Genomic DNA, 23,602 nt, shown 5'->3' on the forward strand with positions numbered 1-23,602 from the left:
TTTTCAAAGTTTTGCCGGGTTTGTAATGGAAATTGTATTGATATCCATCCAATAGATATTTTCGGAGTTAATTTAACTGAAAACCATCTTCAAAACCTAATTTTCCAAGCGCAAATTCACATGCTCGTTGAACATCGTCCGCCATTTTGAATTTACCTAGTCTGTCATAATGCGCATGTGCGAGAAACCCAGAATCTGGGTTTTCCGGTTTGGACTTTTCCAGAGCCCAATTATTTCGTCGAGCATGCGCAGTAAGAAATAAGGGCTCTGGGTACGAGATTGGACTAAGTCCAGGAGCTGCCAGGTCATGCGTATTAGCTCTGTTGCGTCCGTCATCGTAGAGCCAGTGACTTCAGATTGAGTCAACGCGACAAAATTTTCGTGCTATCTTTTAACTGATATATATGCGACGCGAATACTAGTTTTTTGTTTTTTGTTTTTTTTTTTCAACAAAAACGCGTCCCACATGGAAAGGAGTGAACATAAGGACTTAGTCATCAGCGAAACAAACGACATACTGGGTCTGCTGGTCATAGCAAGGGGTTAATCATCTACGGTCTAGGGGCCGACTAACCTCTCCCTTAGGCTTCGGCCGAGCTTCCTGATCAGTCTGTAATTCCTCCCGGGATAGCGGTGATGGGGTCGAAATCTCCAGCGTAGCCGTAAATCCATACGACGGTTCAGCATTCGATGTCTGGAAGTATGGTCCTGGTTACATTAATTACTAATAGATATGAAAACAATCCCATAACACCGCTTGCCTCACAGGGTCAGTAATACAGTCAATCCAAAAAATGTTGTCATCGACCAATTCAAGCATACGCGACTGGACCGAAAGGAACTCTGGGTAGTAATCATTGAAGCCAAGTTGACTCCATAATTTTATCTGACTAGTTATGCCTGGTTTACAGCACGAACCTTCGTAGGTGAGCGGGAAGTGTTGAAGGAGACGTTTTTTTAATGCCTTCAAATTTTCGGAATTGTGAACTGAATCATAACTACATTGTTTTTCTTTTCCTAAACCCGAAGACATGCATTTGATGGATTGTTTCTCGCCATTACTGTCTTATTACTAGCGGGAACAATTAATTGAAAACGAATATTTAACCGCTTCAGTGATTTTTACCCATATTCCTTTCGGTCCACCGATCGGTCGACGACAATGTTTTTTGAATTGACTGTATATTGAACAGCCATTTGCCACAAATCTACAGCTAATTGAAAAAAATTTGCATGCATGAAAATAAAAAAAAAAGGGAATAGCAAAAAGGAATTGATTGTTTTTAAACAAAAGAGGTGTACCAATCTTTACTGTTTTAAAGTTATTGACTGACATTTTTGATATTACCTTATTAGTATAATTTTAGACTTGAATATAGAGTTTCTCGAGCTGTGATTGGTCGAGCGACCGGTGATTCTGAGACGATAATCACCGCTGGAGCGGTGGTTATGAGGTTTTCCAAATTTTTTCAGATCGCAAGTAATGCTATCCCGTTTTTTTTATCCTCGATTTCGACTTTTCTCTAACATTCAACTCGAAAATTATACTAAAACAATTATTCCCCTCAGACTCAGTGATTATGGTGATATTTACCTCGAAGACTCGCGGCTCGGTAAACATTCCACCGTAACCACTTCGCCTTCGGCGAATAATTGTTAATTATTATATATACTTGTATCAAGTACTTTTCGTTCGTTCGTTCGTTCGTTTGTTTGTTTGTTTGTTTGTTGTTTTTTTTTTTCTATTGATATAGTTTCTTATGGGTTTAGGAATACTATTAGCTAGATGCGCTATCTCGAAAAGTACTTGATACAAGTAAGAAGTAAAAGGAGCCCTTCCGATCCCTCGTCCCTCAAGAATTTTCACGCATCTTTTAACTATTTTTGTAGGGATGAGGAGAATGAACGCTTCAAGTTACATAAAAACCTTATATTTGCATATTCTATGCGAATATTATTCTTTTTTGTGGACCATTATGCTGGATTATCTAAGACCATTGGCTTAAAGGTAATGGCGTGTTGAATGACAATTATATACGCCGTGTACTATAGATATTCATGCACTTTCTCTCCCAATAAATCCTTGAGGGGGGGGGGGGGGGGGGGCGTTGGGTACTCCTGTTGGTTGTTACTAAATTCATAATTGTTCGTTTTATCAACCATAAATCATATTTATTAAATTTTATGGTTGATAAAACGAACAATTATGTTTTTGATGATGTTTAAGCAAAGTAATGAAATTATCTAAAGTTAAGGCGGGAAATGTTGAACGCGTGCGCAAGTGCAACTTACTCAACATTGTAGGCTTGACGCATGCGCACTTGGAGCGCATAAAGCTAAGCGCAAATGCAATAGAGCTGTTAAGTTATGACGTATTTCGGGGTCCATCTGCTAACCAAAACCACTGATATAAATTAGTAAATTAGGAAAATGTTGTCCATCATCTTAAAATGATTAGAACTTTGGACAACAAATTCTGCCATTTGCCATTTTTTAACAGTTGCCATATTTCGACTCAGTGCATATAATAGAATAACCAATAATAATAATAATAATAATAATAATAATAATAATAATAATATGCATGGTTTTTTTCAAAGGGTCTCTGCAACACATTCTGGGTCTTCAATCGATACTTTGCTGTAGCTGAAGTCACGTGGATGTTGAATGAAGCTATAGTCCTGCTACGAAGAATTACCCACGTCTTTGATACAAGACTACAGTACAAGCATTTGTTAACGTGGGGATGGGGTGAGTCAAGCTATGACAGGGCTGCAAAACGTGTGCGCATGCGCGAAAGTGTTCAAGAAAACTGGGCCTCGCTTCTAATACAAAAGCTGGTGGAGGTTTTTTGAGAAAACATGTTTTCAAATTTGCCACCCAAAAAACAAATTAAGATCTCTTTGTTTCAGTAGCCAATAGATCTCTGGTTGGGTGGACCATTCAAATAGACCCCTTACGTGTGACGTCTAAGCAACTCAATTTGGAGGACAAAACAAAACAATTTCAAACATCCTGAGAATTGGAAACCTATTGTTATGTTCTCCAAATTGAGCTGCATTCCGGCCTGGGATCTGGGATCGAAACTAGGAGGTGAAGAAGGAATGGCCTATGATATGAATTTCTCATTACATTTGGTTTTGTAGGTTTCCCAGCATTGTTGACCTTTTTCATCTACGTCCCCGTCACGTTCACCATGCCAAGCTCTGACCAGAGGTTAGTAAATATTATAGACCTTTAGTGTCAGGTTTACCGCTTACTGCAAGGGATCAGGCCCAGAAACACGCCCACAAACACAGAGAAACACTTAGCATCGATGAAATGCAATATATGTTGCTCTTCCAGCAACAACTCCTTTAAGACGTCTTGCTAAATTTCGAAAGTTTGACGAAAAAACGCCTGCAGTTTGAGGTCATGCGGGACCCGCAATAAACGTCGTGCTTAAGGTCTCTATTATGTTGTCTTTCCGTCAAACGTGACCTTTGGCCTAATATCGTTGATATCGATCACAGCTGTATACTACTTCTTTTGATTAGTTTTGCATGCTTTCGTTAGCTTGTTTCGTTTCAATTCGTTTGCTTCGTTTCGTTGATGTAAATTTTTTCCCTTTTGATTTTTGTTTGGTTTTGTTTTGTTTTTTATTTGTTTTGTATATATGTATATTTTGTATATGAATAAAAGCGATTTGATTATTTATAGTATTGAATGCCAGCCTTTGCTTTTCATTTCTTTGTTTATCCTTCGCGTTTAGTCCAAACTATCTTTTACTTACAAACCTAGAATAAATTTCAAAACAGAGGAGTGACAGAGTTTGGAATAGTGGTATGCATAATTGAAATTTTTGTCGACGATTTTTCTTGAAGGTGTTGGTCGTACCGTGGTCAATCATTAGAAATGTTAGTTCTTTATGCTCCCATGACAGCTATGCTAGTGGTAAGTGGAATAATACATCTTATTTTAATTGTATTCTCTTAAACATTATCCTAACGAGGGGAGAGGGTAGGCGAGCACAGCACAGCACAGCACAGCACAGCACAGCACAGCACAGCACAGCACAGCACAGCACAGAGGATAAGAAAAGGGAAGGGGAGGAGAGGTATTACGATATGTTAATGGGGCAAGTTCCATCTTTTCATTATTTGTAACACTTTTTGACAATTTATTTTTCTTTCCTAAAGATTAATTTTGGAATAATGTTGTTCATTATTCGAATGCTAATACGCAAGATGAGGGATGAAAACTTCTCCGAAGCAAGAATCGTATGGTGAGGATTACTATCCAATGACTATCCCTCCTCCCACGTGACATTAACCCTTCGAGACTTGAAACACAATCCTCTTCAGACTCCTTTACCTTGGGCAAAATGTTTACCCATTTTAGATCTAGACCACGTGTTATTCTCTAGAAAATAAAAATCTCTGTTTGAGTTGTGTCCATATTCATGTATCTCCTCAAGAACAACTGTTAAACAAAGAAATGATACTGTAGGGAATGACACGTGGTTCGAAATAAAGAGGTTTAATGAAGCAATCATATTATGCCAGAAACATCGTACTTGAATAGCGCAGCGCAGCAGTGACGTCATAAAAACGAAGACAAAGGCGAAATTCGGACAAACAAACTTACAAGTTTACTTTTTCTGCAGATAATTTTCACAGCCGATCGCAGTTGATCTTAGTTTGCATGGGTTATTATTGTAACTTTAAGTAAAAATAATAAAATCGGTTCGTATAATCCTCGTAGCGGTTAAACAGAATGCAATGTTTGTCCGAATCTTTAAGCTATTTTTCGAATCAGCGCGCTGCGCCATTGAAAACGAGGTTTTTTTGCTGGAGTCAAACTAAAGTGGAAGTGAAACATAATATCAAAAAGGCCATTATGTTTCAGAATCAGTTATAATTGATTTTACCATTTCCAGGAAGGCGGCCAAAGGTGCACTGGTGTTGATGCCTTTGATGGGATTCATCTATCTCGTCATAATCTTCACACCCGTCGATGATTCAGGATTCGATATTTACGCCCATGTGTTCTACCCATTGCAGGTTTGAATGCTTTCCATGTAGCTCTCCCATGTTGAAATAATTCTTTATTTCGAAACATTCTGTTTGTTTATTTAGGCTAAAGTTTAACTAACGTCCGGGCCTTGCATCGCGACGCACTAGTTTGTGAAAGAGAAGACAGGAGACATTGGTTTTGGACTAATTTTGGCCCCGCTAGTGGCAAGTTTAATAATCAATAAAGATATATAATCGTACAAAATACCAAAACCCAAAGAAGCTATGTCTTCGGCAAAGGAGGGCCGAGATTATACACGTCACACCTACATTGACTAAATACAATAATCCAACAGGTAGGCCGCAGGGGTGGTGGTGGGAAAAGTTTTAAAGTGATCTTGCTCGACTGCGAGAATAATAGCACAAAGAGGCCGAGTGGTACTTAGACGCGCCTTAAGTACTGCTACCTAACAGTATTCAGCATCGTATTGGCAGATCTGGGACATGCGGATTCATCTAGTTGGATTACCGGATCTTACAACAGTATAATGTTTCGACATAAATGTCATTATGCTGTCAGCATAATGTTCTGTTTTATGGTGTGCACTGGAAGCAATATCCAATACTTTCTTCCGTTATTTCCTTTCCCCAGGGTATAGTGGTGTGTCTGTTTTACGTGATGTTCAACCGTGAAGTACAAAAACAGATGATTCGCCAATGGAAGAAGTGGTCAGCGGACAAATGTCTGGGAAAAGTATGTTTCTGCGCATGCTCGCCTCATTTTGGATATAAAGCTTAACAGGTTTTGCAAACCGTCTGATAAGGCTACCGATAAATCGACTTTAGAAGAATTTAGAAGTTGATTTTTGTGGAGGGAGGAAAAACCGGAGAACCCGGAGGAAAAGCCCACATGAGAGAAGCAACAAACAACTCTACTCACATACAACACAGGAGGGAACCAAAAAACAACTCTACTTACATACAACACAGGGTCCGCGGGAATCGAAACCCCGGGTCGCATTGGAGAGAGGCGGCGGATTAGTAGCGCAAATCACCCATGATTTCTCCCTACCTCTGTACTTCCCTGCCTCCCTACCTCTGTACCTTCCTACCTCCCTACCTCTGTACCTCCCTACCTACATACCTCCCTACCTCCCTACCTCTCTATGTCCATACCTCCCCACCTCCCTTCATCTTTACGTCCCTAGCTCCATACCTCCATACCCTTCTGCCGTTGCAGAGCTGAGATGAACAACGGACGTCAATCTCGTGGCTTGACGCATGAAGATTAGCATAATGTGCGTAATAACCTCATTTATAGGTCTTTTTTTATCAATTCTAATGTCAATCAGAGTCGACGAAATATCCAAGTTTATGCTGGTCGTCACGTACAGGAAATGGAAAGTCCAGCTGCTTTTCTTTCACCATCTCGTGGTAAGCGATAGCAAGCATGGAATGTTTAATTTTAGGACTTCCTATTGTACGCTGAAAAATACGCAGATAGTTTCAACACAATCCGAGCGAGGTATGAATACCAGAGATTCGTTCTCTTAGGTCATTTTGTTAGGTCTTTCCCTTGATCCGAGGGTTTTTTTCGGCTTCTCCGGTTTTCCTCCCTCCGCAAACCCTGAAACACTACCTAAATTCAAATTCCATCTGTGAATCAGTTAAAAAAACACACAATTTTGGTAGGGTAACTAGAATTACACAGAGTAATTTTCGTACAGGCCCTTTCTAAGTCGAATTAGAATATGATTTATGCAGAGGGAGGAAACCGGAGAACCCGGAGAAAAACCCTCGAAGCACAGGAGAGAACCAACAAACAACTCTACTCACATATGACAAGTCCGATATTCGAACCTCGGTCGCAACCGTGAGAAGCGAGCGCTCTCATCTCCACGCCACCCATACTTCCCTGACTTGGTTAAATTTTAGCATTTCGTAGAAGTCCATTTATCAGGCAAGACTGAAAACAAATCTCTATTTTTTAAACAATAGCAAAAAGACGTTTTGGACTAATTTACGGGCATGCGCAGACGTTTTTCACTTGTGTTGCTAGCAGTGCCCAATTCTGAAGTCGTTCCGCCGTACAAAACAATCTGATCCAACATTTTGCTTTTCTTGTTCATTTAAGAATGGAATCCCTTCTTCGAATACCATGCAAGACCAGTAAAACTACCCATGAAACTTCACGAAGATAGTGGCAAAATCAATAGTCGACAGGGGTTGCGCAATGCCGTATCTGTTATGAGTCATGACTCGTACTTGACCAGTGTCAGGGGTGAGTAAGAGATTATCGTGTACAGAGGTTGTGCAGTGTCGTATCTGTCATGAGTCATGACTCGTACTTGACCAGTGTCAGGGGTGAGTAAGAGATTATCGTGTACAGAAGTTGTGCAGTGCCGTACCTGTTATGAGTCATGACTCGTACTTGACGGGTGTCAGGGGTGAGTAAAAGATTATCGTGTACAGAGGTTGCGCAGTGTCGTATCTGTTATGAGTCATGACTCATACTTGACCAGTGTCAGGGGTGAGTAAGAGATTATCGTCTACAGAGGTTGTGCAGTGTCGTATCTGTCATGAGTCATGACTCGTACTTGACCAGTGTCAGGGGTGAGTAAGAGATTATCGTGTACAGAAGTTGTGCAGTGCCGTACCTGTTATGAGTCATGACTCGTACTTGACCAGTGTCAGGGGTGAGTAAGAGATTATCGTGTACAGAGGTTGTGCAGTGCTATATCTGTCATGAGTCATGACTCGTACTTGACCAGTATCAGGGGTGAGTAAGAGATTATCCTGTACAGAGGTTGCGCAGTGTCGCACCTGTTATGAGTCATGACTCGTACTTGACCAGTATCAGGGGTAAGAGATTATCGTGTACAGAGGTTGCGCTTTGCTATATCTATCTTGAACATTACTTGAAATAATTAGAGGCACTTTTATCTTTCTATTTTCCAGAACAAGCGGTACTTGGTGGTACTGGCTCAAAACATGTGTACAGTAAAAATACCATGGTTTGTGTTTCTAACCGCAATTGCTACAGCGAGGGCGAATTGAACCACACATTTGAATATTTCGTGTAGATTTTAAAAAGTCTTCATTAGTCATAGAACAACAGATAAACGAGCAGTGACTAGTGTGTACTAGTTGAGACTGCGTTGTTGTGTTGAATTGATGGGTTGCAAGCATGCATTCGCAAGAGAGTCAAAAGACAAAAACATGGCAGCCATTGTGGTGCTGTTAACGATTTTTGCTGCGATTTTTTTTTGTTTTTGTTTTTTTTGTTTTTGTTTTGTTTTTTTGTTTTTTTTGTTGCGATTTTGTCCATAATGAATAATGGTAAAGAATTTACTTGTAAAGTTTTTTTCAAGATACCAAGATTTTCCCAGACGAATGTCTCTTTTGAAGGATGAGACAAAAGATTTCATATTTCCGAAAATTGTCACAAAAATCGCAGCAAAAATCGCCAGTGTAAACAGGGCTTAATAAGAACTCTTTCGCTAAATGGCACCAACATGGCCGCGATGACGCAACGTGCAAACGAAGAATACAACAAGTGAATGAAAATGAAATTTAAGCACTATGTAAAAACGTTTATAACAATACCAAATAACAAGAGAGAAGCTACCTGAAGTTAGGGGTTAACTTGGGTTGGCCTGCAAGTTCTGTGGGATTGCAACACAGATGGGAATTGGTAAAGCCCAGCATATCGTACTCTTCTCTCTCTTAAATTTAAATTTGGAGGAAAATGGAGACAATAATCCAAAATTTGATACGTGGTCTTGAAGGAGGAACACTATGCCATTAATAGATAATATTAGCCATTCGGAATATGAGAAAAAAACTGGCTCGAGTTGGCACTGCGCACAGGGAACCCGGCTATATTTTTTTGCTGCTTTTAGAAAGGTTATTTTTGATTTTTGTGGGTTTCCTGTGTTGTGATCGGTTTTTAAGCTGTAATCAGATCTGCGCTGTGATCAGATCGGAGCTGTAAACTGATAGCCGATTCAATTCAAATCAATAACCGTTGGTAACGCACTCTCTAGAGCGCAGATCTGATTACGGCTTATGTAATAGGAAATCGATCCCAACACAGGAAACCCACAAAGAGCAAAGTTACTTTTCTAAAAGAAGCAAAAAAATATAGCTGGGTTCCCTGTGCACTGCGGTGCATTTTTGGGCTGTCATAGGGGACATATTTCGAAGATGGCGTCTATTGTCATCCCCTAAACAATCCCACAATGCACTGCAATGCCAACTCGACCCAGTTTTTTCATCTACCTCGGAATACTAAAGAATCAAAAAAAAATTGATAAACAAAAATAATCATAACCGAAAATAGACCTTGAGCTTGGGCATTATGTTTTACCATCTCAGACCACGTGTTGTTCCTTAGAGTATTATTTCTTTGTTTAACAGTTGCACACGAGAAGACACATGAATATGGATATAACTCAAACAAAGAATCTTATTCTTAAGAGAACGACACATGGTCTGAAAATGGGAAGGCATTGTGCCCAAGCGGAATGGGTCTATTGATAAATGCCATGTACTGTATGACATAATATGAAAAATATAATAAAACAAAATATAGAAATCCTCATTTGTAAGAACATGATCATTATTATCATCAGATGAGTAGGGAGTTACTAAAAACTAGTATGCAGGAAAAATTTTCAAAGGTTTGTCAGTAAATGGTGTCCATGTTCCCTGGTTGTTTGAATAACCATTTGTCACTACTAAAGGAATGTCAAAACTGCGCATTCGTTCCCTTTCAAACATAGACTCCTTTACATTCCAGTTTTTTACATCTACAGTGAGAATGACTACATTTTCAATGAAGGTTTGTTGGTAAATGGTGTCCATGTGCCTTGTATAGAAGGATTGTCTGTATGCCAAGGTTTTCTTATTTTCTCTATTTTTACTCCAGATTCTCCACGCAGTCTTTCCAGCCATTTTCTGATATCTTCTATTTCCATATTCTTGATGTCTATGATCTTGCTATTACCATTTACTATTGTTAAGAAATGCAATAAGTAAATACTATACATTTATTAACAATTATTCGCCGAAGGCGAAGTGAATATGGGGGAATATTTACAGAGACGCGAGTCTTTGAGCAGCGAGGTAAATATTCTCTGATATTCACTGAGGCTTAGGCAAATAATTGTTTTAGTATAAATACACAGGTGATTCTTTCAAAAAAAGAAAAAAAAGAAGATAAAAGACATTTTTTTCCGATGACAGCACAAAACGGCTGGCCGCCATTTTGGATTATCACTGATTATCTTGTGATAGTATGAGTTTTCGACCAATCAGCGTGCCAGATTTTCAATAATCACCTGTGTTTTTTAACTAATACTTTATTAAATGTGCACTGTGTTGGGGCTGAAAATGAGTGGGGTAGTAAGGTAAGATACATCATTCAGTAAGAGGAAAGAGAAGTTTCCATATGATGGTGAAAAACTCACACCACAAGTGCAGTTATAACATGGTACAGCATATGCCAGACAAATCACATTGCACAAGGGGGAAAAAAAGCCAATCAAAATTTTAAACATCACGGTCACAGCAAGGCTAGTATACAGCACTGAGCTTTGGGCTGTCATATGAAAACTGCTCTTCAAAGAAGCATTTAACTAGAGGAACCAAACAAGGAATTCAAGGGTGGTGTAGAGGTAGTACACTCATGCCTCTCACCTCTATTGTACTGGTTCAATTCCCAGAGTCATCATCACATGGGAGTAGAATTTTTTTAGTCTTTCTTTTGATTCAAAGGGTTTTCTCTGGGTTTTCAAGTGTGTGTGCTAGCCATGCTGAAAGTGGTGGGGGAGGGGTAGGGGGAAGTCAGTTATTCTTAATCATTTCCATAATAAATTAACCCTCCTTCTTATTCAATGTATACTGCAGTTTTTGACAACCATAGACTCTTACACAGATTTAGGTTCTTTTATAAGTTAACTATTCATAGATACCATTTATAGCCTGTAGGATTTCTAAACATTGGTATTGTTTGAGTTCAAAATTCTTTACATTTCAGTTGACTTTATGAATGATTTTGCTCTTAACGAACTAAACCTGTACAAATGAGTCTGTAGTCAGGGAGCACAGTGATATGAAATAAAAGAAATATTCTGAAAATATCCTTTATACCTTACCCCTAAAACAATTCATAATTCATACTTACAATAATTTGCTACTATTCTTGGATGTTTACCATTTCTTTCCCTAACGTACACTGCAACTTGTGGATTACTTTTAGCAAAGGACACCACATTTTGGTCGATGAAGTCTCTGTGGAGAAATAAGTTCTTGATATGAAAATACTCCCCTAGACAGTTCTTTTAAACGTTATATTCCAGCTAGTTTTACGTACCTTAGTCCTCTACTACTTCCACCAGCTCTACAGTAGTTTAAAGTGACTCTTTGTAGCTGACAAACGTACCTTCCCATACCATTTGGTAAACCTATCGTGGCCGCCATGTTGGATAATACCACAGGAGGCCCAGTCAGGTACTCTTGTGGGTTTGATTGGAGTGGGAGGAGGGGGGAGGGGAGGAGTTTTCGGAAGACTTAATTTTGTTGCAACATCATGAATCATAAAGATTAAAGATCGACTGATGCCTAACCGGTCCCTAATTACAATCATTACATGTACAAAGGTATGTATGGGGATTTGTAGTTTATATCTAAACAATTTTTGCACGTGTGTGTCCCTGTTCGCAGTAGGGTGCCAATCAGATAAATTTTAACCTTTTTAAGGGGCCTACCAATTTTTATTGTACTTTCCTTCCAGCTGATCTGAGAGACAATGTTAGCCAATCAGAGTCGAGAAAATTTGAAAAACTGATGTGTCACTTTTCCTCTTGGTTGAAATTATTGATTTCCAGGCCACCAAATGAAAAAAAAGAGCTGGTAACAAGAAGTTGATAAAAGTAACACAAGTTTTAGACTCTTCCACAGTCTCTCGCTCGTCCGTTCCGTCTCCACGCTTAGAGACTGTAACGGTACAATGACCGAAAGGACTTATGGGTCCCGAAAACTTGGACCCAGCGTGCTTTGGGAACCAAAATACTCGTCCACAGTCTCTCTCGTTTTCGCCGCCATCTTGAAAATATTGATTTTTTAATTTTTCGCAGGTCAAAGTTTCACAGGCTTCATGACACCTCAGTTTTGCAGTGATGTCATTTCTACGTCACTATTTCAGATCAGCTAGTTGGGTTTCCTGCGTGCAAAGTTTCCATGTGGAAAATGTACATAGGGATCCCAACAATGCACTGCGCTTAATTACATAGTTTTGAGGACTTATTTAGTTATATAGATAACCATTATCAGGCCCAAGGGGAGAGCCTGATACTCAGGTTATAATCATTAAAAGCCATACTGAGAAATTGATTGATTTATAACTTTTCTTTATTATATCTATACACCTAAGTCCAAAATGGCGCAAGGCCGAGTGTGTTACATAAAAATGAGGCATCCAGGGCCAAATGCAAAGAAATAACATAGTGTCAATGCAAAGTATACACTTGTTCACTTGTTCTGTCTTTCTTTTCTTCTTACATTCAGGAACGCGACGATTTTGCAGCATCAAATTATAAGAAAATACTGAAAATTTGTAAGATTGCCCCTGGATACGCCATTTTGGATTTAGGTGTATTATATCTATCTCCTCGCTCCGTTATAAGCACTCAAGAAGTGTTCAGAAGCACTCGCCTACGGCTCGTTTTTCTCCTTACACTTCTTTCGTGCTTACGCAACTTCCTGCGTGCTTCATTACTGAACGGATCACGGAAAAGCTGTTTTATTTGTTTATTATTATTCTGGGTCCACTGAAATAAAGCAAAAAATGTTTTAAATGATTTTTTTAAAATCACAAATGTAATTTTTCACACTTTCTGATTGGTCGAGAACCGTGGTAAATAAGAGTTCGACATACCAACAAATTGCGTCAACAAATTACGAATTTCGCGGTCATGCATGAAGCCAGCGTGCGCTAGAAACCGGGTGCAAGTAGATATTTTTATATATTTGTATTATCATATTTTTCTTACTTTTTGCTAATAACTGATCATACACACTTCTTATTAATTTCAAATAAAGTTTTACTTTATAATTATATTGCAATTTACGCAATAGACCCTAGCCTAGGTATACATGAACTACCACATTCCTTCTTTTCAAGATCTCTTTTCATATATATTCAATTGTTAAAACTCCAATAAGGGATTCTGGAAGTGTAGGCATGAATCGTGATAATACTGGCGGTCTATTTCGTAGGGGCGGTCGAATCGAATTCAAAAATCCGCCATTTTGTTGAAGCTTCTGAAATGTCGATCCAAAAAGATCCTAAAGAACCCAGCATTACGTTTTACGTTTTATGTTTACTGAAAAAAATATTGAAAAACACTGTATAAATTATAAAAAGCCGCCATTTTGTTTCTTCGAAGGCCCGGTTGGGAGTTTGGGGAGAGCTAGTCCCCTCTGCCTACTCTCCTGAACATGGACTTGCATGTGCTTGAATTGCGTCGCTATTCAAAGTCATTTGCATATATTATACTATCAATAACATCTATTGTTATGATAATCCCTGTCTCCGGAATGGTCCACGGCTGACTTAAATACACTCCGCATGAATTATCTATCCTTCCTTGCAAGTAATCGATCAAGAGCACAACTGGTGCTTTGTTGCCCTCCCCACCCACCCTCACAATCTGTGTTCGGTGATGTCGTTCTTCTTCAACGCCGGGTTGTTTTTCGAGTTTTCATCTGGTAAACCACTACGTCCTTTTAGGGGAAATATATGCAGAGCTGCAAGCAGGATGGAGTCAAAAGCACCTGAGCAACATGACACTTCGGGGCGTATTTACATACGGTCCGGAGTGTTTATCCCCATATCTAATTATCATGACAATGAAGAAGAGAGAATATAATACTAGTGTAAGAACAAGGCTTGAAATTATCTACATGTGTAGCTCAGTCCTCTGAGAATGAATCACAATCGAAATAATAAAAATCAACTCTGTTTACAACCTTCGCACTCGCAGTTCTGCGACTTAATGTATTCTCCAAGCTCTCTAGCAGCATCCTCCCTGCCAATGGAAACCAGTTTTTCATGAAGATATCCAATAGTTTGGTGTCCTTGATCACGCAACAGTACCTCAGTTGATGACCCATTCAATGAGTTTGTAATCAAAAAATCAATTTCATTACCGGTGTACCCGAAGGCATCAGCGAGAAACTTGATGTCTCCCCCTAAGGGCTTTGAAGGATCAAGCAGGATTTTTAACCTTCTCTTTAGGTTTCCTGCATTGGGTGCCTCTCCAATGGTTGTTTCCAAGATGCATTTTATTGGATTCGTTATGTCTAGGCATTCAGTCGGTGCAGCTAAATATATAATAATGAGATATTAGAGTTTGTTTGGGCAGGAATTAATATTGACAGTGGTCATAGAAACCAACCAGGCTTTTGTTCAGCTAGGTTGTACACGCTTGGAGTTGAATTGTGGGTTCTATTCCCGGCTAAGCCACTCACACATGTGACTTGGATTTGCTTGATGTGTCGTTTTCTCCTCGATTAAACACTCCTGCTCGTTTATTAAACAGTACATAAATAGCTAACTTGCAAAACGAGGCTAAGCCGGTAAAAATAAGTCCGGCTTTTGCAGTCAATCAAAAACAACAGCAGTAAAAAGTATATTTTTTCCCCCGGTCCGGTATCCTAAAAATCGTGCGCTCTGATTGGCTGCGCGAGCGGTCGGTAGTTTCTTACCAGCTTTAAGAGCGACTGTCTGTAAAAATCAAACAAAAAATCAGAAATATGTGGAAAGGCTCAAATTTTCGAATTCGCTCTACTTTTGGATTTTAGTAGTGCATGATGAAGGAAGAAACGCTGTGTGGTTAGTTTTGAAAAATACTTTTTTGTTTTCGAGAAATAGGGAAAAAGCGGTTTGAGCTCCAGGGACGATTTTCGCTGCCAAAAGATGGTTGAAAATTGCTTACTTTCGCTTGGTCCGTGTATCAAAACTATTAATCCAAATAGCCTTCTAATACTTTCTGCCAAAAGTACAACTCTTATTTGCTCAATTAAGAGTAGTTTCATAAAAATCGAACAACTCAGAATTATTTTACACAATAAAAAGCAATGGGCACTGAGTTACAATGCTGGTCAGTGCATCTCGAAAACTGCGAGTTTCCCTATGTGCCATCCTTCCAAATCTTATGAAATTATAGTCAACAACTATTGGGAAACTACTCTTTTGAAAAATGTATTTTTTATTTTGGGGAAATAATTGTGCGCTTTTTGCGAGAGCTTTTATTTTGACTCATTAAATATGCAGAAATCATTGTTTGGCGATTGCGTGACTAAAGACTTCTCGAAATAAATTCCCTTGAAACATCATTGTTTTTCAAATCTAGTCTATACAAATAAAAGAAAACATTAACATACTAACCTTCAACACGAAAAGGTCTTTTCCGTTGCTCCATTCATCGGAGTTATCAAGAAATTAGAATTGGCAACCGTGGCGTTGGCTTGTTTTATGCAACCGATTTCCGAAAATAACATCTATCAGTAACTTGTCAGATTTCAATAAGAAATATACAGAACAGTATAAGGCCAGGGATCCACCTTTGGCTATTTCTTCCAAGAACTACTAGTCAGTAGCGCGTTGATAAATTGGTCTGTAATATTTAACAGATCGATCGGCAATTGTTTGCGAGTAACTGTCATAAACTTATACCGAGACAGCATTCCAGCGTGCATATCGTGTTGTGGGACCATAGTGCACCGACCACTGTTCTTTAACGAAGGAGAAAGAAAGAAAACAGGAATTTCTCTTGCAATAAGCTGGCTTCTTAAAGAGAAATCTAGTGCAGGAACTAATCACAGGAAACAAAATTATTTAATGAAATATATCAAAACGGAGCAGTATGGCATAGTAGTTCGCACAGGTGCCCCTAGCCGACTCCACCATAATCTATTGAGAGAACCACTTTTAAAATTGCTCACAAAAGGCTTTTAATGTTAAAATGGCATAATAATGTATATCTCGACTCTTTTTCTTGCCAAGGATAATACATAAAATTCCAAGACCACTAGGGTATGGACAGAACCGGAAGAAACTACGGTACGCTCTTTTCTCGCGCCAGCTGTAACAACTAAACAACTTGCCAGTGAAGCTAGAATAACCTACTGGACTCTGTAGGAATCGAATTTAGTATACTATTCTGTATATTTCTTATTGAAATCTGACTAGTTGTTTGTAAAGAAACACGAACTGTGCATGTCGACTGGTGGTCCGTGTAACACTCCACAAAGAGCTTTTCGATTTAGTTGGCGTGAATTGGACATATGAAATTTGCCTGATATTTGAACTTTTCATTTTTTACGATCATGTCAAAATTCGAAAATTATCTCATCAATGTCAATTTTCAATTTTCGAATTCAAAAATTAGGAATCAAAATATATATTTGAGATGACTTTTCGATATTTTGATTTTGTCCTCTGAAAACGAACTTTGGAAAAATATCCTGTAGACAGGGGGAGGTGAAGAATAGGCGGACTGAGGGTAAGTGGGTCCACTAACAACAACAACAATAATAAAAAACATAGAGGGAGGGGAGGCACCAAGAACCCACCTACTGACCGGACTTTTACGGCACGAGGTTTCTAGTTCGTAATCGTATCATCCCGGTTTCGACTATACTACCTAGGCCACTTTGGAAGACAAGTATGGAGCGTGAGAACGCGATAACCTCATTGGCTAATGCTGTTATCAGTTCATCTCCGTCTAGCTTTACTGTTATCTGATTGGTGATTTTTGATTTTTCCTACCGTAGTCGTGCCGATGAATGTCTCTCAAAGAACAGAAGACTTGTAGATTCCTTTCAGAACATCCTCGTTGTAATCCATAATTCTCGGTTAAAAACACTCCAACTTCACGAAGCGTATATCCAAAATCTTCTATAAGCTGTTTGATTTCGTGCTCATAAGGATCTAAAACACTTCTGCTTGAAGCCATGTCATTCAAATCAGTAAAGCTAGACGGAGATGAACTGATAACAGCATTAGCCAATGAGGTTATCGCGTTCTCACGCTCCATACTTGTCTTCCAAAGTGGCCTAGGTAGTATAGTCGAAGCCGGGATGATACGATTACGAACTAGAAACCTCGTGCCGTAAAAGTCCGGTCAGTAGGTGGGTTCTTGGTGCCTCCCCTCCCTCTATGTTTTTTATTATTGTTGTTGTTGTTAGTGGACCCACCTACCCTCAGTCCGCCTAATCTTCACCTCCCCCTGTCTACAGGATATTTTTCCAAAGTTCGTTTTCAGAGGACAAAATCAAAATATCGAAAAGTCATTTCAAATATATATTTTGATTTTTAATTTTTGAATTCGAAAATTGAAAATTGACATTGATGAGATAATTTTCGAATTTTGACATGATCGTAAAAAATGAAAAGTTCAAAAATCAGGCAAATTTCATATGTCCAATTCATGCCAACTAAATCGAAAAGCTCTTTGTGGAGTGTTACACGGACCGACTGGTACTGATAGATGCGGTATTTTCGGAAATCGGTTGCATAAAACAAGCCAACGCCACGGTTGCCAATTCTAATTTCTTGATAACTCCGATGAATGGAGCAACGGAAAAGACCTTTTCGTGTTGAAGGTTAGTATGTTAATGTTTTCTTTTATTTGTATAGACTAGATTTGAAAAACAATGATGTTTCAAGGGAATTTATTTCGAGAAGTCTTTAGTCACGCAATCGCCAAACAATGATTTCTGCATATTTAATGAGTCAAAATAAAAGCTCTCGCAAAAAGCGCACAATTATTTCCCCAAAATAAAAAAATACATTTTTCAAAAGAGTAGTTTCCCAATAGTTGTTGACTATAATTTCATAAGATTTGGAAGGATGGCACATAGGGAAACTCGCAGTTTTCGAGATGCACTGACCAGCATTGTAACTCAGTGCCCATTGCTTTTTATTGTGTAAAATAATTCTGAGTTGTTCGATTTTTATGAAACTACTCTTAATTGAGCAAATAGGAGTTGTACTTTTGGCAGAAAGTATTAGAAGGCTATTTGGATTAATAGTTTTGATACACGGACCAAGCGAAAGTAAGCAATTTTCAGCCATCTTTTGGCAGCGAAAATCGTCCCTGGAGCTCAAACCGCTTTTTCCCTATTTCTCGAAAACAAAAAAGTATTTTTCAAAACTAACCACACAGCGTTTCTTCCTTCATCATACACTACTAAAATCCAAAAGTAGAGCGAATTCGAAAATTTGAGCCTTTCCGCCGTATGTTTGATTTTTACAGACAGTCGCTCTTAAGTCGGTCTCGATAGGGAGAAACTGTTCCCTTGGTCTTGATATTCAAACGAATAATTCAATTCGATTCATATTCAAGACCTCGGGCACAGTTTTTTCCTTGTATGCGGGCCTCCTGGCTAGTAAATAACACATTTTTAACGTAACGGCTTACCTGACAAGTTGTCGAGCGGATTGCTGTCGAAGCTGGCTTCTTCTGCCTCGGCATCATTCCTTCTGCTACATGTTACGCGAATTCTTCCCATTCTTATTAATATGATTATTACGGCTATTGCGGTTACCACGAGGAAAACAACGACCAGCACAACGACCAAAGTGGGTTGTGGTCCAGAATCATGGTTGTGAGGTTGTAATCCACCTGGAGATGAGGTATTAGGAGTAAATGTCAGTAAAAATCAAACAAAATTTGAAAATTCGCGGACACGGCCAAAAAATCGATTCGGCTTACATTTTGCCTATTGATAGGACTGGATGAGTGGGTAAAGGAAATGAGAGGGATTTGATCAAATATCTATTATTTTGAAAAATTACGAGCAAAAACGATTTCAGCCTGACTTTCGCTCAATCCGACCCACCCGACCTCGGTATTTAGGCGTTTTATAAGTGTTCTGTACAAACGCTAAAACAAAAGCAAATTTATTGATTGATCGTATCTATGTTAATTGGACCTAGTACAATCAAGATTTAGTAATTTCAACGGATATGAATTATTTTTGAGAAGAACGGAGGCCTTTTGAAATGACGACATGCATAGGTGATAAATTCACCTGTAAACCACCTATCATTCGAGCAAAGAAAAATGTATGTGGTATTTCATCAAAACTCTCAATATTTTCACCAGATATCCTCGAAAGGAAGTTCTTTAAGCTACGTGAAAAACATTCCGGGCTCTTTTTGATTTTGGCAGCATAAGCGCCCTTTAAGTTTCGCAAATATTGAGTCTTACTCCACACACTGAAATCGACAACAAACTGCATGCGCGAAAGAGGAAGTCAAATAATTGTTTTTCTAGACCGAAAAAATACTCAAAAGTACTTCTTCATACCTTAAAACGATTCCTTGGTATGTCTAGCTATTTTATATTCAATTATTTAAAATATTTTGGGAGTCAAACTGGAGTTTGAAATCCGCGCGCGGCTCGACTTTTCGGGCCATAATTACGATAGTTAACTAAGTATGCTTTGGTGTATCGTAAGGTTCTGAAATGGCACATCGGTTGTGCTATAATACTAAATGAAAATAATTTATATTCAAACGTTAAGTGAAAAGTTTATTTCAGTGTCGTTTGAAGGAACTTTGCTGAGAACTTTCACCATACGACGTTTGATAAAATGCCAGTAATAATAACTTGTAGATTTCCAATTTGAATATTTAAATTCAAATTCCTTTTTACGTATTTGTTCAGTATTCAGTACGGATACGTACGGATTCAGTATTCTCTTCCTGATTCCGTGGTTTTATGCAAACCTTTTTGGTGTCTTGTTTCAGTACGATGAAGCCGCTTCATAATCCACTCTTCACGAACTCCCGACCTTTTACACGCCGTCGAGCATAGAACACCATTGTGCGGATTGAATAGAATGCAGACTTTACGCAGTACATGAACAACAGTTTTTGACAATATTGTTTATTCGTTCAATGTAGGGCTTTTTCCTTCTTTGGGAAAGGTCTTCAACATCTTCTCCAAGCTCGATGCAAACGTTCCTCAACTCCTCTACACATAGTTTTGATAACTTGTTCTTTTGAACCATTTCACAGATATTGAAATCGAAGCAAATAATCGGGTGATTTAACTGTACCGTCATCATTACATTGGCACACAAGGTGGAAAATTGTGTTTCAGTTTCTACTGCATATATATCTTCATCGTCATTTTCCATTACAACTGGGCAATTGAGACGCTTCTTTGCAGAGAGGCGACTAAAGAAACCGGATATTTGCTGTTTAGTAAGCACTTCATCTGGGGGAAATAATCGGGCTCCGTCGGTACGTCGGGTTACAGCCATTGCCTTGGAAACTTCTTGGGGGTCTACTTTTCTTCCGCTGACTCCTCCTATTTGAAACTGCTCAGTTAAGAAGGCAGTCTGCTTTGATGTGAAACGCTTCTTTTTCTTCGCAGACTTGAGGGCCCAGCCCATTGGAAGAGCAGTTAAATCTTCCTTCCCACCAACCGCTTCACATTGAACGTCTGGAACTCGAGTAGCTCCCTCTGTCAGTTTAAAGGCGTATTCTTTAATTGCTTTATCGTATAGGGTTTCATGCTCAGGCATTCGTTTGTGCCTTCCTGTATCAAGATGATTTTGAAGAGAAGAAAATCTGCTGTATGCTTTTATACAACCTTCTTCTGGACACGTAAATAACATGGCTTCATCATTGTCATCATCATCATCATCATCATCATCTAATTCTTCTTCTTCTTCTTCTTCTTCTTCTTCTTCCTCATATTCTTCTTCCTTCTCTTCTTCTTCTGCTTCTTCCTTTTCTCCTTCTCCCTCATTTTCACCAAACTGAATTGCATTTGAAGTTTTCTTGGTGTATCGGTGTCTGACAACTCGAAAGGCGGGGTCAGATGCCAAAGATGTTGAATTCAGGGTTTCTAAAGCACCGAGTTTTTCAGTAGATACGCCAAAGGTATCCCAAGGCACTAATCGGCCTGGACCAACATTGAATGCTCTCCATACTCGAATACCATTCATTTCGTATTCAAAGTTATTTAGCAGGCTTATACCATCCCACTTCAATGAAAGTGTGCTAGCAGTTGTAGCAGCAACATAGGTGGCCTTAACTCCAGTTAGTCCTTGTCCTGATTCAATACCAGTTTTGAGCTGTAAAGCGTTGTTTACATCATGGCCTTCATTTACATACCTTCCAATGGCCCCCTTAATTGTGGCTGCTTGGCGGTCGCACGTCCCCTTTCCTCCCTGGGGATCCAAAAAGTCATTCCTTATTATAGTCACGCCAGCAAGATCACCAGCCAGCTTAGCAGATACAATGGAATTTCCGCTATGATAACAGCCAGCGTTGTCTTGTTTATAGTACGCTTTTTCCAGGTAAGGCATTTCCTTTTTCAGCAAACGAAGACAATCTACCATTATGCCAGACACCGTGCTGCTGTCTTGTGTACAGCTTTGAAACACATGAACAATCGTTGTAGACTCAAGGTGCTTGTTATCTTGTGACTTGCGAACGGCAACCGTAATGTGCCATGGGAGACCACGCTTGGCAAACCAGTCAGACTGGGCTTCTCTGAATTTCCGTGGTATATACTTCATTGCCCAGTCTTGTACCAAGAGCACAGATTTGTTATCAAGTTTGTTTAGGACGGAATGCTTTGCCTCATCTTGGTGGACAGATCGCAATAGATGGGCTTTCCAAGACAAGATAGCATCTTTAGCGCGTTGGAGCACATACACCATGTCACTTTTCTCTTCTCCATCACTACATGATGTAGTGGCGCATTCATTTTCCAAGATGCGAAATACGTTTTTCAACTGAGAGCATTGCGCACATGAATCAAGGTGGAGATGGTCACAATCGCCTTTGAAGTCTGCGTCGTTCGGGTCACTAAGCGCATAAACGCGACAATGATCTAAAATGGTCGACGATTCAGCAACATGCAACTAAAAAAAGAGATTAAACGGATCAATTGATTAAATTAAGGTTTCAGTAAATTTACACAGGCAACGAATGTTACTCTATTCGGTAGATACCAACCTTATAATCACCCTTCAGGTACTGTTGTGATGATCGTAATTGTTGCTTGATGTCTCTACCCCAAATTTGAGTTTTTCCACAATCAATTAGTTTGTCAACAAGGCTGTCAAGCTCGTCAAAGGCGTCACTTCCCTGTGCTGAAAAATTATCAAGTCCTTGGAGAGATGTACGAGTAGAAGCAGAACAAACGGTCAAAACTCTCTGTAGTGTTCGCTTGCTCATGGGCTTAAAGGCTGTTTCCTTACAGTATTGCTCATACTGCTGCACAACACGTTCTGGTATCATTGTCCTGATGACGTTGGGAGTTTTGACAATCTCACCAGTAGATAATTTTAGAAGCCTCTCTCCAAAAGGAACATCCTGGATAGCGTGAGGGCTTGTAATGAAAGAAACAAAATGCTCTAACTGAGACGGATCAATTCTCATTCTTTTGTTTTCCCAACTTGGAAGCGGTGCTGCTCGGCCATGTAACAGTCTGTGCCGACGAGCTATGCTGTAACGATATCGGGTCAGCTTAGGAATATGTTGCTTAAGTTCTTTGAAGGTAATTTTGTCAGCCATCATCGACAGAATTTGTCGCCGCGTGCTCCAATGCTGTGCTATTGCATAACTTTCAGCATAGGCTTCGAGCAGTTCTAGTTCTTTATCACCTTTGGGTGCGATTTCTTCTTCATCTTTGCCCACATTGTTATTTTCATGCAACGCCCTCCAAAGGCTTATGGAATCTTCCGGAGTAAGGACATCTAACACAGCAGAAATACATTGCTTCGCTTTTCTTACGTAGCGTCGTTTCGTTCTTTCGTGGGCTTTATTCCAGGGTACTGATAGGGAAACGCGAATTGGACTTATATCTCCAAGCTGTAAAAAGCCATTGAGCTGTCGACGGGGCTCATCATCATCATCATCATCATTATCATCATTGTCACTTTTAGAAGCTTCGACGCTTTCATCTAACTCTTCCTCTTCTTCTCGAGAAGGCACATATACGCTTTCTCTTCTACACTTTGGAGTAATCGGTGAATCTGGTGTCACATGAGTCTGTGAAACAAAGCAATTCCAAATCAGCGTGATAACAAATAAGAAAAAACATTCGAATCAATAACGTAATTCAAGACTGAAAATCGAAATCTTTCTCACTCACCAGTTTCAGGGATTCCATATTAGTTGTCATTTCTTCTATATACTCCGTCACTTCTACCTCAGACTTTTCTAACTCTTCAGTCTGTAGTTTATCCAGCCACAAACGGCATTTTGGACAAATTCCTATCAACAACAAGTAGGGAAATATACCTAAGCAAATTTATAACCGACTTCTACGGATTTTGCATGCGCAAATCTTCATGAAAAGCCACGTGACTGGACGGATTTTTAAAGTCAGAACAAAGAGCCGTATGTCTGGCCCAGTATGGGCCTTTTTCACGCGGCAGCCATGTTGGTTTACACAATAGATTCCACTACGCGTATTCTGGCATTCAGAATACATTTATGCGAATGAAACAAGATTTTTATTCTCATAAGAATAAAACATGGCTGCTGTGTGATAAAGGTCCTTAGTACC

The 23,602-nt window shown here is 39.3% G+C and overlaps 3 protein-coding genes across 3 annotated transcripts; all 3 read right to left on the reverse strand.

Annotated features, from left to right (window-relative positions):
- Positions 1–8,551: 8,551 nt before the first annotated feature.
- Positions 8,552–11,483, reverse strand: LOC116292533 (large ribosomal subunit protein mL43). Its single transcript, XM_031699872.2, has 3 exons — positions 11,371–11,483; positions 11,182–11,288; positions 8,552–10,008 (listed from the first exon to the last, which is right to left on the reverse strand). The coding sequence occupies exons 1-3, from the start codon at positions 11,475–11,477 to the stop codon at positions 9,821–9,823; spliced, it is 402 nt and encodes a 133-aa protein (XP_031555732.1). The 5' UTR covers positions 11,478–11,483; the 3' UTR covers positions 8,552–9,820.
- Positions 11,484–13,720: 2,237 nt separating this feature from the next.
- Positions 13,721–18,601, reverse strand: LOC148907373 (uncharacterized). The gene is made up of 2 exons (XM_089036308.1): positions 18,485–18,601; positions 13,721–14,381 (listed from the first exon to the last, which is right to left on the reverse strand). Exons 1-2 carry the CDS (start codon positions 18,573–18,575, stop codon positions 14,011–14,013), a joined length of 462 nt encoding a protein of 153 aa, XP_088892434.1. The 5' UTR covers positions 18,576–18,601; the 3' UTR covers positions 13,721–14,010.
- Positions 18,602–19,778: 1,177 nt separating this feature from the next.
- Positions 19,779–22,770, reverse strand: LOC148907374 (uncharacterized). The gene is made up of 2 exons (XM_089036187.1): positions 22,045–22,770; positions 19,779–21,950 (listed from the first exon to the last, which is right to left on the reverse strand). Exons 1-2 carry the CDS (start codon positions 22,606–22,608, stop codon positions 19,920–19,922), a joined length of 2,595 nt encoding a protein of 864 aa, XP_088892313.1. The 5' UTR covers positions 22,609–22,770; the 3' UTR covers positions 19,779–19,919.
- Between the last annotated feature and the right edge of the window lie 832 nt (positions 22,771–23,602).

Source organism: Actinia tenebrosa, unplaced genomic scaffold, assembly GCF_029948245.1.
Source record: "Actinia tenebrosa isolate PJP-AT-01 unplaced genomic scaffold, QUT_ActTen_1.0 PGA_scaffold4__44_contigs__length_22323623, whole genome shotgun sequence".
Classification (NCBI taxonomy): Eukaryota; Metazoa; Cnidaria; class Anthozoa; order Actiniaria; family Actiniidae; genus Actinia; species Actinia tenebrosa.